The following is a 15053-nucleotide window of genomic DNA, read 5'->3' on the forward strand; positions in this document are numbered from 1 at the left end:
TCAAAATATTTGTTTGACAACCATTGGTGCCATATGGACTGCAGAACTAGGGTTGGGATAACTAATGAAAATCATTAGTCAACTAGTCGGGTACCATTAGTTGAAGACTATTGGTACCAGTTAGCCAACTAATGACTGAACATGATCCTTATTTGCTGGAAGCAACCTGAAGCTAAGAAAGTCTTGGGAGTTTTTTCTGTTTCTTGGAAATAAACATAATCATTGTTCAAGTAAGGAGGAATTGTAACACAGCCACAGTAGAAATTTACCAACTAAATTGTCTACACATATGTAAAATGGACATTAAAGTCATAAAATACATTATTTTAACAGTTATGTCAACCAGATGATTTTTTTAATGATTTACACTTAAATTGTAGGGAAATCATGTTATCTGAATCACCAAACTAGTCGAAAAGAGAAGAAAATTTATTTGACTAGCTGGGTACTACCTAGTCTTGATGATAATTACACCTAGTCACCTCAACCCTATCTGGTCCAGTGTTTTGAAATAAGGGTGTTCCAGACATTTAGAAATGTTCCAGGGCAGTTTTTCCACTTAGCAAATGCTAATTTGCAGTACAGATGAAAAGTTTTGGCACCATCCCCAGCCAGACGTTCTATCCATTTTTAAATTACGGTTTTACTTTGTCATTCTGTTGTATATTTTGTGGTGCATTTTGCTCTGTGTCCAATTGTAGCTGATTTCAGTATAGATATGCCTACTTCCTGCAGGGTGTTCTTGATCTGACCAGTCATTGTGAAGTGCCTTTTCTTTACCTCAAAAAACAGTTTTTCTCTTATTACAGTTGTTGTTTTTGGTCTCTGAAGCATTTTGACATCCTGCACATTGTGTACCAGATCCAATGAGGATTTCTCAAATTATATCTCATTTTACGTTTTGATGATTTATTTAAAGTGTGCATATCAACTTCACACCTTTTTATCTTATCTCTTGTAAATGACAGAAGAACACACAGCTGCTTATGGAACAGCTGGGCAGCTAATTGTCCAATTAATTGTGACCACCCTTCACTTGATTTGGATGTCAATAGTCTCTAATTAAACTGGAAATTCTTCACTTAAAGAAAATCATGATTCTATTATTTCAAATCCATTGTGATGCTGATGGAACCAAAATCATCATGCTGGTGTCCAGTTACTTATGGACCTAACAGCAGCTGCAAGTCCTGGTCTTATACTCGTAGAAAACTACAGCAGCGAGTCGAACTCTCACCTGCCCATAGTTTAACGGTGTCTGTGTGTCTGAGAGCCTCTTTCACTCTGCTGTCGTAACTCAAAAATTTCAGCATGAAGAACAGAACGAAAGACAGCTGGAGGGCAAAGGTCATCACGCCCAGCACGATGATGGCAGTGTTCACTGCGAAGAGGAAAGACATGGTTCAGATTTGTACTGAATGTTTGGTCGGGCAGGATGTTTCAACATAGTCTGTTATTTTGTCTTGAACTAAAACTACGTGTATACGTAGATAAGCTCACAGTGAAGATAAAGCAACATTAGAACAGCCCTCATGAGAGCGTTCAGGATTTTCAGAGCGTCTCTGAAGGTCCTGAACACAAAATAATTGTCTTTTCCACATTACACCCAACTTTTCATCTAGTTTTGCACAAATCCACTCAATGTCAAAATTGTATTACAGTAGACCTGCACCAAACTCTGTAGTCTGTTAAAAACACACACACAAAGCAAATTATAAAAAAAAAAAAACTAATTTGTGCAGTTTGAGTCAGCATCCCGTCATTAATCAAACAGCATAAATAATGGTTCTCCCTGGAAGTTTAATTTTAATATTATCCAGAAAACCTTTATCGCTGCACACCTTCTCAGCTCACTAAAATAAGTCACATGTCTGTTAAAACACATCTGTAGCCAAATGTGCTGCATAATCACTACGATCAAAGTTCTCTAAATGACCTGTTCCTGTTGCTTTAAGTGCAAAGGAGCTGCTGCAGATTTTGTGCAATATGACCTCAATCATATTGATCTTAGATGTTTTTCTTTGTATTTAACGTAAATATATGATGAGATCTGAGGTATCGAACCTTGACATTGAAAAGCAAAAACCAAAAAACATAAACTTGACCCAGTTTGTTACAAAGAAATCTTTGTTACATTTTGTGTGACTGTAGGGGAAACTGGGGCACAGTGAATCAGTAGCTATATCTGTAAAACTACACATATATTTGCAGCAGTCATGCCATATTTTTATGCATAAAACATCCCCGTTATAAATGAGTGTTTGTTTTTTTTTTTGGGGGGGGGGGGGGATACATTAAGGGTAAAACTAAGTGGCAAGTGAAGTCAGTTTTTTTCCTATTAAAAGTAAATTTTGTGGATGTCAGCGTCTTTATTATTTCTTACAACAGAGGAAAGGTGGCCCCCCAAAAAATGATTACTTAGAAGACTACTCCATCCAACTGATGAGTATGTGTTATGTCTTCTCCAGACTATCAGCTATTTGATAACATGACTCGTTTGTTACATGCACCTGGGGCACAGTGAAGCAGCCTAGAAAGTGATTTACTAAGCCCCAATATCAAGTGGATGACAAATATTACTTGTTGAAGCTTATACAATTATTTTTCCATGAATTATTTCTATAAGTTGTGTATACACAACTGTTTTCACATTTGAACAGAAATCATGACAGTTGTATTTATAATAGTTTCTAAAGGACTTATATCACTATATAAGACACTCACACATTACATACGTAGCTGGTGTGCTGGATTATAGTTTGTATATGCATCAGCATGTATTTAATAATTTTGAAGAAATCTTTATAATCATGTGTTTTTCATTATATTCTAAGTTGATTCACTGTGCCCCATGAATTAGTGTCTGGGGCATAGTGAATCAAAAATTTTAAAATCAATTTTAAACACCTGTAAATTACACTTGGGGAGACATAAATAACACAGCCTTATAAACAATAACTTGCTGTATTAAATCCACAATAGAATGACCTAAACCTATGCATAATGTGTTTATACTGCCACAAAACAACATTTCTGATACACTGTGGCCCGGTTTCCCCTACTGGACCAAATTCTTCTAATTCTTTTTTCCTTTTTTGTTATAGCGACTGTTTTTTTGTTGTTGTTGCATTGAGGTGCAGAGAAGTGAAAACAGACACAATGATTTCATTTTGTTGAGAACACTGGGAAGAATATTTGTGTTTTTTTTTTTTGTTTTTTTTTTACCCCGACTTTGACACCTTGTATCAGTCTGTTCTTACCGTCCAGTGACGACTTTGGTGGTGACAGCCACATGCTGACCTCTGGCTGCGAGGAGCCCAGAGTCTGGTTCTGGTTCTGGAGAAACCCCATCAGAGTTCACGTTGCCCCTGAACACACTTCTGCAGCAAATGAGAGGCATTCACTTTTTTCTTTTTTAATCTTTCATCTAGTACATTCTGACAGACGTGTGAAGATTTAAGCTGCAAAAGGAAATGCTGCAGGTTTAGAGTTGTTTTGGTTTTGTACACATGTTGATTTGTTGGTTTATCTGCCTTTAAGGACAGATAGTAAATGAAGGAATTTGTTTTGTTTTTTTTTCCATTGGTGAAAGTTCTGGAGTAAAAATGTGTATGACTTGGGTTGGGTGGTATCTGTCCTAATTGTCAACACAGATGGGTTGAAGTTACTGTAATGACCAGCATGCATTGCGCTCTGCAAAACAAAACAAAACGCTCTGTTAAAACAAAACAATAAAAAAAAACCATGAACAAGTTATAAAAAAATGTTTTTAATTCCCCCCAAGAATTACTGTTGTCAGCATTAATGCTGCTGCAGTGCTAAAGTGCAGGATGAAAATGTTTTATCAATCTGAATCTCACATTCCCTCTTCTCTAAAAAGTTACTTTAAAAACAAATGTAGTTCATTTCAGACCTTTTCACAACAGGATAAACGTGTTGCACTTTAAATCGTATAATAAGTATATAGATGGTGCAGTTTTTTGTTGTTTTTTGGCAAAAATGCAACTAACGCAGAGCTAAAAAAAAAAAATTAAGAATTCAAGGCACTTTGTAGGCTTAATCAGTTTTAAAACATGAATTAGGTGTTGACTGAAACTGTGTTTTAAGTTGAGTAAACTCAAAAAGTCAGTGTAACCTTGACTTTTAAAGGTTTTCAACTTTTATCCTCCTTTATTCTTTACATTGTAGGAGATGACCTAAAAATATTAATTCAAAATTATTTGAGTTCCGTGTCCGGCTCAAGAGCTAAATCATTTTAAAATTTAATTTAGGCTTCATTTATGTACATGAATCTATAGTTTCAAACAGTGAAATTGTCACTTCCATGCGTCCTTTACGTTGGCGCAGATGCTAGGCAAAACATCCACTAGAGGGCACCGCTGACCCTCTTGAAAGACTGTTGAAGAAGTCACAATCACAAAAGAAACGGAGGTGGCCTGTGCAGTCATTAAATACTTCATGACAAAATTTTGTGTGTGTGTATTTTATTTATTTGTAATATATACACAAAATAGTCGGCACAATATGCTGCCATTGTTAAAGTTCTTTGTGTCGTTTTAGATAGGGTTGAGTCTCACTTAACCTCTGGCTATACTGCCACCATGATTTCTGGTGGTACTGCTCCATTTATTTTCTGTAAGTTTTTGGAAAATGGACAATAATTAGTGCAGCGGATAAGTGGAAAAAGTCTTCAAATGGTGATGCAAGCACCAAATTTGGCACAAATGTATCTTCGACATTAGTCGTTGAAAAGTCAGGGTGTCCTTGAGTTTTTAATAGGCAGCCAGGTAGGGGTCAATTGAAGAATTACACAGGGGTCAAAATTAAAAGCTGCTCCAATCATATTTAAACCTATACCACATTATTCATTTTATCATAAAGATTCCGAAAAGGTACAGTTTGGACTGTCTTTGACTGAATGTTATGGGGTAAAAACAGCAAAAACGGTGACAAAGGTCAATTTCAGTTTGTACTGGGGTCAAAAGTTGACGTTACTCCAGTAAAAAGTGATGCAAATTATTGGTTGAGCTAATAGAATTAATAAATGGAATAGTTTTGACTGTGTTGAATGTTTGATGTCTGCATTTAAGGTCAAACAGTGTTGACAGCCATTGGATTCAATGGCATATAACACGTTACCCTGTAACATGATCACTAAGCATGACAGATGGTGCAAAATATTCCTTTTTACAACTCTATTTGCTCAACCAATAATGGAACATTCTGTTTTTTTTAACAGAGTAATGTCTAAGGAGTATTTGTACCAAATTTGGTGCTTGCATCACCATTTGAAGGATTCCTCTGTAAATATTCTCATCTGCTGCACTAAATACGAATTAAATTAACGCAGAGTCCGGGTACACGAGCTCGAGCATAAATGAACTTTAACTTGACACGCTGCCAACCTCACCCCAAATCTGTTCATGTGATTTTTTTTTTTTTTTTTTTTTAAAGGTATCCTGCAGACAAACAAACATCATTCTGGATATCCTTTGCAAAACTGAATGGGTGGTTCTTTGGCTTGTACGTATACCAGCTTCCACCCAGTTCCATTAAAATTACTGCCGTAGATTTGTTTTACTGCTTTCTTGCGAAAGGTAACAAAACAAAATTTTTTTTTTAATTCTGTTAATCTCTGACCAGCATTGATTGAGACATTGCACGTCTACGCTATGTAATGACACGCTGTGCACAGTGCACGCCCGCACACACCACGGCGGAACATTAAAGCTGTTTTTACAGCTGCACAGATGAGCAGAACTCAGTTTGACTCTGATTTCCACAAACATTTCAGATTGAAATTGTTTTTAATCCAGAATAAATTAACATCGTGATGAAATACTCAATTTCACTGACCTTTCAGTCGCAGGCTCTTGATTTGGATGTAGTTGCTGCTCCGGCTGTCCACACAAATGGATGTTTTGCCTCAACTGAAGCAGAGAAAAACCTTCATTAAAGTTCCTCACAAGTTTACCCCCCTGCCAGCTGCATGCGGGACACTGTGCACTTCTCAGACAGCTTCAGATTGACAACACATTGAACCGCTTTCAACACAAATTACTGACCAGTTTGACACACGGCAAGTAATGGGTACAGAACTCTGCATGAACATTTTGTTCCACAATGCTTAAACGTACAATAAGTCAACTATCCGATAGGACTTTGTCCAGAAAGACCTGCACTGGCTGTGTTTGGGAGTAACCTTTGAAAGTGCCAGTGTATAATTACTGTATCAGCAAAAACAGTCACCACAAACTCACAAAGCTGCTCTTCAAATCAGCACTGAGTTCTTGCATTAAAGGGGTCATAATGTACACATTTACACTGAGCAAAAATTGGGCACCGCAGTCTCGTTTGAGGGCGGGCACTAAAGGGGTAAATTATGATGTAATTTCTCTATTTCCGGGGGGGAAAAACAGCATTTTCTCTTGGTTTTTGGGCAAATTACATGCAAACAAAGTGAAAAGGCAAAGAAAAAGTGATGATACGGTGGGAAAGTGGACATGTGTTATGGTTTGTTTATGACCCGGAGCTCAAATGTCTCGAGGCAGTTTTGCAGGTGAGAGAACGCAGCTACTCTGGTTAGCTGTGTAGGCTAACACTTACCGACACGACTTCTCCTATTTGTCTCGTCTTCCCTTCTCCACTGGGAACTGGAAAAAAAAATATTCATGACTGCTTTGGTGATTGCAGCTGAAAACAAAACAATACACAGTTTTTCCAAGTGACATTATGATTTGAGCACTTATGGGGACTGGCTTGCTCAAATCCAGCGATATCACACATGGTTCAAATGAGACTGCAGTGCCCTAGACATCTGCAGGTGTCAATAAAGCCATTAATAAAGTTTGTGGCAAAATATTTGATGGTATCGTGTAAGTGGACCATCCAGGGGCAGCTTCATGATGGATTTTCTTTAAAAATATATGGTAGATTTCAGCCACAGTTTGCCAAAAGGCAAATGGTGTTTGATCTGTTTTCTTGTGTGAACATCTTCCTCTGTTCTGCTCCACCATAAAGCTGTGCACTCAGTTTCTCCAGTCATTAGAGTAGATTAGATTAGAGTAGATAGAACTTTATTAATCCCTTGGGATGACTCCCTCAGGGAAAATGAGGTTCCAGCAGCATTGTATAGCAGCACACAGGGTAAGAAGCACACATCAAAGTATCAAAGAACAAAGCAAAATATACAAATATAAATACACAAATATAAATACCAGACATACTGATCAATACTGGTTTACTGGCTACTACTGTTCCTTTCCTTCCTGTCCTCTGTCTTCCTGTTACTCCCCTGAGTAAAGAGTTGTACAGTCTAATGGCCTGAGGGACAAAGGAGTTTTTCAGTCTGTTGGTCCTGCACTTGGCGAGGAGCAGTCTGTGGCTGAAGAGGCTCCTCTGGTTCCTGATGGCGGTGTGCAGAGGGTATCTGGCATCATCCATAATGTCCAGCAGTTTGTCCAGTGTTCTCAATCATAGTTACAGAAGCATATCCATCAGAGTTGTCATGGGTGTCTTGGTGGCTTCCCTCACTCATCTCCTTCTTGTCTTCCTATTCCAGACAGATTTACCTTATGTTACTATACTGTTTGCATTTTTCATGATTTGGATAAATAAAGTCCATGTCATGTTCAGTGACTTGGAAATGTTCACGTATCCATCCCCTGACTCGCCTGAAGACAACACGTTGCAAAAGTGATGATTTGTGTTAACAGTAATCCTTATGTTTAGTTTGTCCAATTACTTACAAACTCTAAAAATGGACGGAGTGTGCATACAAATTGCTGTAATGATGTTTTTGGCAAACCCCTTGAATTGGTGTATTCACTCTGTGCACTCATGAATATTAATTAATAATTTTACTCGAAACAGGTGCAAACTACAGTTATGATGCCATGAATTATTTTTTTTTCTATATTTCCAAATGTTTTAATTTACCACACTGTAACTGACTGTGGACACTTTATGTCACATGGTCTAAAATAATCTCTGTGATTGGTACTGTTCAGGAATCACACCAACAACCTCTTTACATATTGACCTTTTTTGCTTTGTTCACTCACGTTGTTGCAGCAACAGTCTTCTTGGAGTTCTGGAAAAGGCGCAGAGCCGTACTGGCGTATGACTGGGACCTCATCGACTGGGAGGAGGAAGAGGTGACATAGTAGCTGTTGTATTTAAATTTAATACATAATTCTGTTTCTGGGATATGTTTGTCTCATTTTTCCTTTTGCTCACATTTTGTGCACATTTCCATTGGGATTTTATTTGGATTGATCCCCTAAGAATAAGAACGTCTCCTCTCAGTTTGTGACTCATTGCATTTATATTGCAAATTTACACCCCCGACACAGCTGTCATAATTTAGATCTGTCAGATATTCTACTGAATGATAATGTTCTGATTAGTAATCACAGTCTGGCTGGTAAACATGATGAATGGCTGCTCTTGGTGGGAGTGAAAGTGAGTCAGAATCTCGTTCTGCTGCTTTGGCATGTCATTGTGGTTTATTACAGAGCGTAGCTTAGTGACATCAGCCCGTTTTTTAACATCCACTGCGTGTACAACCACAAGGCACCTCTTGGCTCGATAAAGCATTTAAATAGTTTGATGAACAAATAAGCAATTTTCAGGAAGAACACAATCCAACAACCTTTGGATTTTCTTCTGTTTTCTTCTCATTTTCAAGAACTAGGTAATAGTACCTGACTTGTGGGCATGAAGACTGACATTTGACCCCATTGACCTTAACCTTCACCTGAATGACTGAGCTCTGACGGAATTCACTTAAGTGTGTGCCACAGTTGGGCCAAATCATGTTGAAAATCAAATTCCTTGACATTCACCTTTGCCAGAATGTATTTTTCAGGTCAACCTTCATTGACATATATCAATTTTGGTAGAAATAAGTAAAAGGACGTGTGAGGAGCAAGCCAACAAACAGGCAGATAGACAGACGTGACCTTGGCCTCAATGATGACCTTTGACAAATTTGACCGGTACCAGTGTTTAATTCTTATATTGGTACATTGAAATGTTCATGTATCCATCCCCTGACCTGTCTGAAGAAAACTAAAGAACAGGAAGTCCCTTCTGCTTCGGGGAGGTGATGGTCCAATGGTTAAATGTTGGGCTTGAGACCAAAGGATCCTCAGTTCAAGCCCCAGCCTGACGAGAAAATCACTAAGGGCCCTTAGGCAAGGTTCTTAATCCCGAAGTTGCTCCCGGTGTGTAGTGAGTACCTTGCATGGCAGCATCCTGATGTGAATGTGAGGCATTATTGTAAAGCGCTTTGAGCATCTGATGCAGATGGAAAAGCACAATATAAATGCAGTCCATTCCCGTGTTTCACTTGGGGTCGCCGCATCAGATTCGGGGTGGATATGTGTTGATTTGGTACAATTCATTTTTACCCCAGATGCCTTTCCTTGCGCAACACCACATTACATGGAGAATGGGCAAGGGTGGCCTTGAACCTAGAACCTTCTGCACTGGAGACTGAACCTGTGATAATTTGTATAAAAAATAATCCTCGTATTTTGTTTGTCCAATTATTAATTGCCTGAAAATTGAGGGATTCCTAAATGGTTAATGCAGCAATTTTAGGAAAGCCTCCTTGAATTACAACTAAAACCCTACATTTTTACAATTTTCTTTCAGGATGAAATTCGTCCTCAGTTTGAAGCCAAATACTCCAAGAAAGAAAGGAGGAACCCCATATCTGGGAAGCCAGAGCCCTACCAGGCTTTCACCGACAAATACAGTCGGCTCATCGTGTCGACATCGGGGATCTTCTTTATGGTGACTTATATACTGCATTTTTAGGAATTTGTAGTTTACCCACCTAATCTACACACAGACATGAGACTATTATTTATGTTTCAATACCTTTGATACTTACCTACATGCTATGCTGTGTATAACATGTAGATATTGTCTGTTACTTAATGGTCGTCTTCTCTACGTCACAGATACTTGTGGTGATCGCCGCTGTGTTTGGCATCGTCATTTACCGCGTCATCACCGTCAGTACCTTTGCCGCCTTCGGTTGGGCCCTCATCAGGAACAACTCTCAGGTGGCAACCACGGGCACGGCTGTATGTATCAACTTCTGTGTCATCATGCTGCTCAATGTGGTGAGTGGAGAAAATTCCCACATCAGCCCATTTGTGTGGTAACTAGAATGAACCAATCAGCTTTAAAATCACATCAAACAGCTCTTAGAGGGTTAGTAATGAGCTCACCTAGAGAGCAGTCTTAGGGCGGTCTGATACCCAATTGTGCATGTTTTTGGTGCAAAAATAACTTACACTAATGTGTTCAAAAATGTTACAATTTAAGGGAAAAAAAAACTACAAACTGACGGTTGTGTTATTTCTACACAATGGTAAATGCCATCTGAGCCCACAGCTTCTTCATTTTTGATATGAATTACATTATATTTTTAATATACAAATACTGTATTTTTCCATTTGTGCTTGAATATTTTTGAACAAATACTGTCTTTTAAGGGATTTTCTTCTTTTTATAATTGTCACTTTTTTCCATCTTAGCTTTATGAAAAAGTTGCCCTTCTTCTCACTAACTTAGGTAAGTTTCTGTGTAGCAGCTCAATTACAGGTCTGAATTAAATCATTTTTCAACTCATGTGTGTGTAGTTTTTATATATATATATATTTATTTATTTATTTATTTATTGTTTCATTGTCTTTTTTTCCCTGTTGCCACAGAACAGCCAAGGACAGAGTCGGAGTGGGAAAACAGTTTTACCCTAAAAATGTTCCTCTTTCAGTTTGTCAACCTCAACAGCTCTACTTTCTACATCGCCTTCTTTTTGGGAAGGTGAGAAGGTTTTGCAGGTGTCGATAAAATACAGCACAAGCCAGTGCAGACTCACACTCAGTTCATTACATTTTGATGGAAAAGGTTCATTTTGCTGGGCAATTTTAGAACCCACATCCAGATGCCTGCCTTAGATTTTGAGGTTTGACCCCAGTGTCCTTGCCTCCAGTTATTGACCCTGACAAACTTGACCTTGTTTGGGCATTTACAAAACCCACAGAGATATGTGTGCCATATTTGGTGTAAATCTGAATGGAAAAACTTCTGTTTTGACCTTTGACTCCAATTACCTTAGCTCCAGTGATTGAACTTTTTAAAACTGGTGTCAACTGGGCATTTCCAAAGACAATCTCCATTATGTGTGCCAAGGATTGGTGGACATCAGAGAGAAAATGGTTTGACCTTTTCCAGAACAAGTCCTTCAGTTCTGGGGTTGACTATCCACATATCAAGTGCACTGGAATTCTAGTAAAGGACCTGACCCCAGTGACTTTGACCTTTGCTAAAACAAACCCCTTAAGGGTAGTTCTGCCTACAAGCACACAGTACGTTTGGTGGAAATTGGTCCAAGTACTTTGCAGGAAACATTCCTCAAATTATAGTATGACATGATTAGTTTGATGGGATTTACATCAGTTTATAAGAAAACTTATTTTTAATTATCATTTTATTATAAAATAATAATCATGACTACCTTTGTGTTGCCATGTTGGTTGGATAACTTCTATCTTGTAATCCTGTCTCTCAAAAAGAGCTGCAAAACCACAAGAGCACTTTGTTATTATTATAATATTTTTTTGTATTGCTTACATACAACATAAGAAACATGGTTTTGTTTCCTGTGTCAGTGCAGTAATCCAGTTTTCTGTCTCCTGTTGTTGACAGATTTACAGGTCGGCCCGGTGCATATCTACGCCTCATCAATCGCTGGAAACTTGAAGAAGTGAGTAATTACTTTGGTGTCCCATGGGGGGGTAATAGCAACACATTATGGATCCAAGTATTTCTAAATTGGACATTAAGCCATAAATGTATGCCCAAGCACCAGACGTTTAACCCCCATCACCAGTAATCACAGCTGCCGGCAGTGCTTGGGGAAGCATGCAAGCAAATAATCCACACGGAAGTGATCTGGAGGTCACAAAAAGACTGAGCTGGTGCTTTTTGGTGCTGAGATAAAATGCTCATAACAGCTGCATGAATTGAAATGCAAACCCTGCATTTTCCTGTCTTTTTTTCTTGATTTGTAAACCTTTGCTTGCAAAAGTATTTTTTTGAAAAAGGCTATTTAAAAGTGCTCATAGACACACTTACAAAAATCTAAACAATAGTTGAAGAAGTATACACACACACACACACACACACACACACACACACACACACACACACACACATACGTGTTTGTACTCATGTTTGTGTACCTAAAACATTTAAAAAAATAATCAAAAGCGTTAGTGTCATGAATTTATAGAACTGAACAACAGTTTTGGCAGGATCCCCAGTCATACCTTCTATCTATTGTTTAATTCTGATTTTAAATTTTGAATTCGATTGCATAGTTCTTCTAGTATTTGCTCACATATGTTAATGTCAGTAAATTACAGAACCAACAAAAGGTTTCTGAATTATCCCCAGCCACACCTTCTATCTACTGTCTAATTCAAGTTATAGCTTCATGTTCTGTTGTATATTTTGTCTAGTATTTATTCACATATTGATGTCTTCCTTTTGTTATAGACTCCAGAGCGATGCACAACAGGTTTTGAAATACTTCAGAGCAGTGTTTCTAATTAATGCCAATAAATTACATAACCAACAAACGGTTTTGGAATTATCCCCAGCCACACCATCTATCTATTGTCTAATTCCAGTTTTAGTTTTCTATTCGGTTGTATATTTTTGGCTGCAATTTGCCAATATGGTGGACATTAGGTTTGTCCCTGTTGTGGCTAGCTTGTTAGCTGGGTGGAGCAATAAGGACATAGTGTGGTCCAGTGTTCAGGAGGTAGATGAGCCACCTGCAACTTTTAATCAGTTATTCATACTTTTTTGTTTACTATTAATTTAACATCCTCTAACCATCCGTAACTTTAAGCAGGAGGTGACATGGTGTGTATGGGATAATACAAAGGCAAAATAAAGTTCCTTTTTCAATAGATCTGTTCTGTCACAGTTCTCCAGATGCAATAGGGTTCCTCATCATATGTTCCTTTAATTTGGTGAGTTACAAGATGATAACACTTACTGTTGTTGTGTTATTGTTTACGCAAGCTGGCTGGGATGGACTACTCACTCACCCACTCATCTACACTTTTGCTGTCCCAGGTTGATGCTGTTCCCAGCTCAGGGAAAATGTGAACATAATGTGGCCATTAAGTCTTATTTGCAAAGCTCAAATATGCATAACCTGAATGAAATATTGACTTATATTTTATAACTCTTAACAGTGGCTTTTTTTTTTCTTTTGGACTGTGTGTGTGTGTGTGTGTGTGTGTGTGTGTGTGTGTGTGTGTGTGTGTGTGTGTGTGTGTGTGTGTGTGGGGCAGTGTCACCCCAGTGGCTGTGTCATTGACCTCTGTATGCAGATGGGGATAATCATGGTGCTCAAACAAACCTGGAACAACTTTGTGGAACTTGGCTGTCCGTGAGTTCCACCTCTGCCCAGATTCCAGCAGAAACTATTCATGTTAACGAGTCCTAATTGTAAAACATGTGGACATGTGAATGGATTTCATGTGATGATTCACATTCAGTAAATGAATCTGTTCTCATCTATAAATTAGTGAGTTTCTTTCCTGCAGTTGTCATGTGTCGCTATGGGTATACAGTGAGAGAGATGTGGAAATAATTGAACTAAGAGTCGAGGAAGAAACAGAGAGATGTTGCTCAAATTATAGACTGACGTGGAAAAAATTTCCTCTGCACCACCAACATTCAGACTGGACATTCGTGCTCATGTGCAGAGCTGACCTCAGGCCAACGGGCCACCACTAATGTGAAAATGACACCATATTTAAAAAGTAAAATGCACACACATCAGCAGTAATCAGAGGTTGGCTACACAGATACTGTCGCTGTAAGTTAAAACCTGTACACTGTGACCTTTTCCCCGGCTGTATGGAACACACGATGATGACAAACAAAAAATTCTCCACCTGCTGGTCACTCATCTCGTCACTGCACCATCCAGCCGGCCACGTTTTTTTCCAGTAGAAATAAAAAAGAAAATGAATACTGAAAAACCACTTGATTGAAACTGGTTTTACGTTTCCCTGAGAGTCTACGAGTAACCGGATTGCATGTACTGGAAAGCAGTCATAATTCCTCAGTATTTCTGTACAGTGCTAAACTGTTTTAGAATAATACTCCCTTCAGAGCAGTTGTGAAGAACTCATCCCGGCTGGGTGTTGTTTTCCAGGCTAATCCAGAACTGGTGGACACGGCGGAGACTGAGGCGAGAGCACGGCCAAAGGGCCAAAGCCAGTTTCCCACAGTGGGAGAAGGACTATAACCTAAAGCCGATGAACGCCTACGGACTCTTTGATGAGTATTTGAAGATGAGTATGTTGTACCTAAAGTGTAATAGTACATTAATTGACATTAGTTAATGAGGTAATAAGTATTAACCAACAATTAAGCATGAATTAATGTCTTTACTAATCATTTATTAACCGTCTTCATGTTAGTTCATGTAGTAGTAACTATTAACTAACAATGAATTAAGAGGTAACTACATTTAGTAATCATTTATTAATGCTGTTCATGCTAGGTCATGTAGGAATAAGCATTAACTAACAGTTAATTTAGTTAATTGACATGTTTACTAATCATTTATTAATAGTGTTCATGTTAGTTAATGCAGTAATAAACATTAACTAATAGTTAATTACAAGGTAATTGATGTTTAGTAATCATTTATTAATGGTTCTGTTAATTAACACAGTAATAATCTTGAACTAATAGTGAATTACAAGTTAAATGTGTTTAATAATCATTTACTATTTATTCAGTAATTATTTATTAATGATGTTTATTAGTTAATGCTGTAACAATGGTCAACTAACAGTGAATTAAGACTTAAACTTTGTTTAGATGACATTTATTAATGGTGTTCCTGTTAATTAAAACAGTAATGAGGTTGACCTAACAGTGAATTACGAGTTAAATGTGTTTGGTAGTCATTTATTAATAATATTTATTAGTTAATGTAG

At 37.9% G+C, this 15053-nt stretch overlaps 1 protein-coding gene across 3 annotated transcripts in view; it reads left to right on the top strand.

The window, feature by feature from the left end:
• LOC117503956 (anoctamin-4-like) overlaps nucleotides 1-15053 on the top strand; it is a 49506-nt gene that overhangs the window by 30934 nt on the left and 3519 nt on the right. For all 3 annotated transcript variants that reach the window (XM_034163273.1, XM_034163272.1, XM_034163274.1), the window contains 8 exons: nucleotides 8074-8156; nucleotides 9661-9801; nucleotides 9972-10136; nucleotides 10554-10590; nucleotides 10731-10842; nucleotides 11728-11785; nucleotides 13389-13486; nucleotides 14261-14403. In XM_034163273.1, the coding sequence (XP_034019164.1) occupies nucleotides 8074-8156; nucleotides 9661-9801; nucleotides 9972-10136; nucleotides 10554-10590; nucleotides 10731-10842; nucleotides 11728-11785; nucleotides 13389-13486; nucleotides 14261-14403 (837 nt within the window). The remainder of the gene's footprint in view (nucleotides 1-8073; nucleotides 8157-9660; nucleotides 9802-9971; nucleotides 10137-10553; nucleotides 10591-10730; nucleotides 10843-11727; nucleotides 11786-13388; nucleotides 13487-14260; nucleotides 14404-15053) is intronic.

The sequence above is a fragment of the Thalassophryne amazonica genome, chromosome 22, assembly GCF_902500255.1.
Source record: "Thalassophryne amazonica chromosome 22, fThaAma1.1, whole genome shotgun sequence".
In the NCBI taxonomy this organism is placed as follows: domain Eukaryota; kingdom Metazoa; phylum Chordata; class Actinopteri; order Batrachoidiformes; family Batrachoididae; genus Thalassophryne; species Thalassophryne amazonica.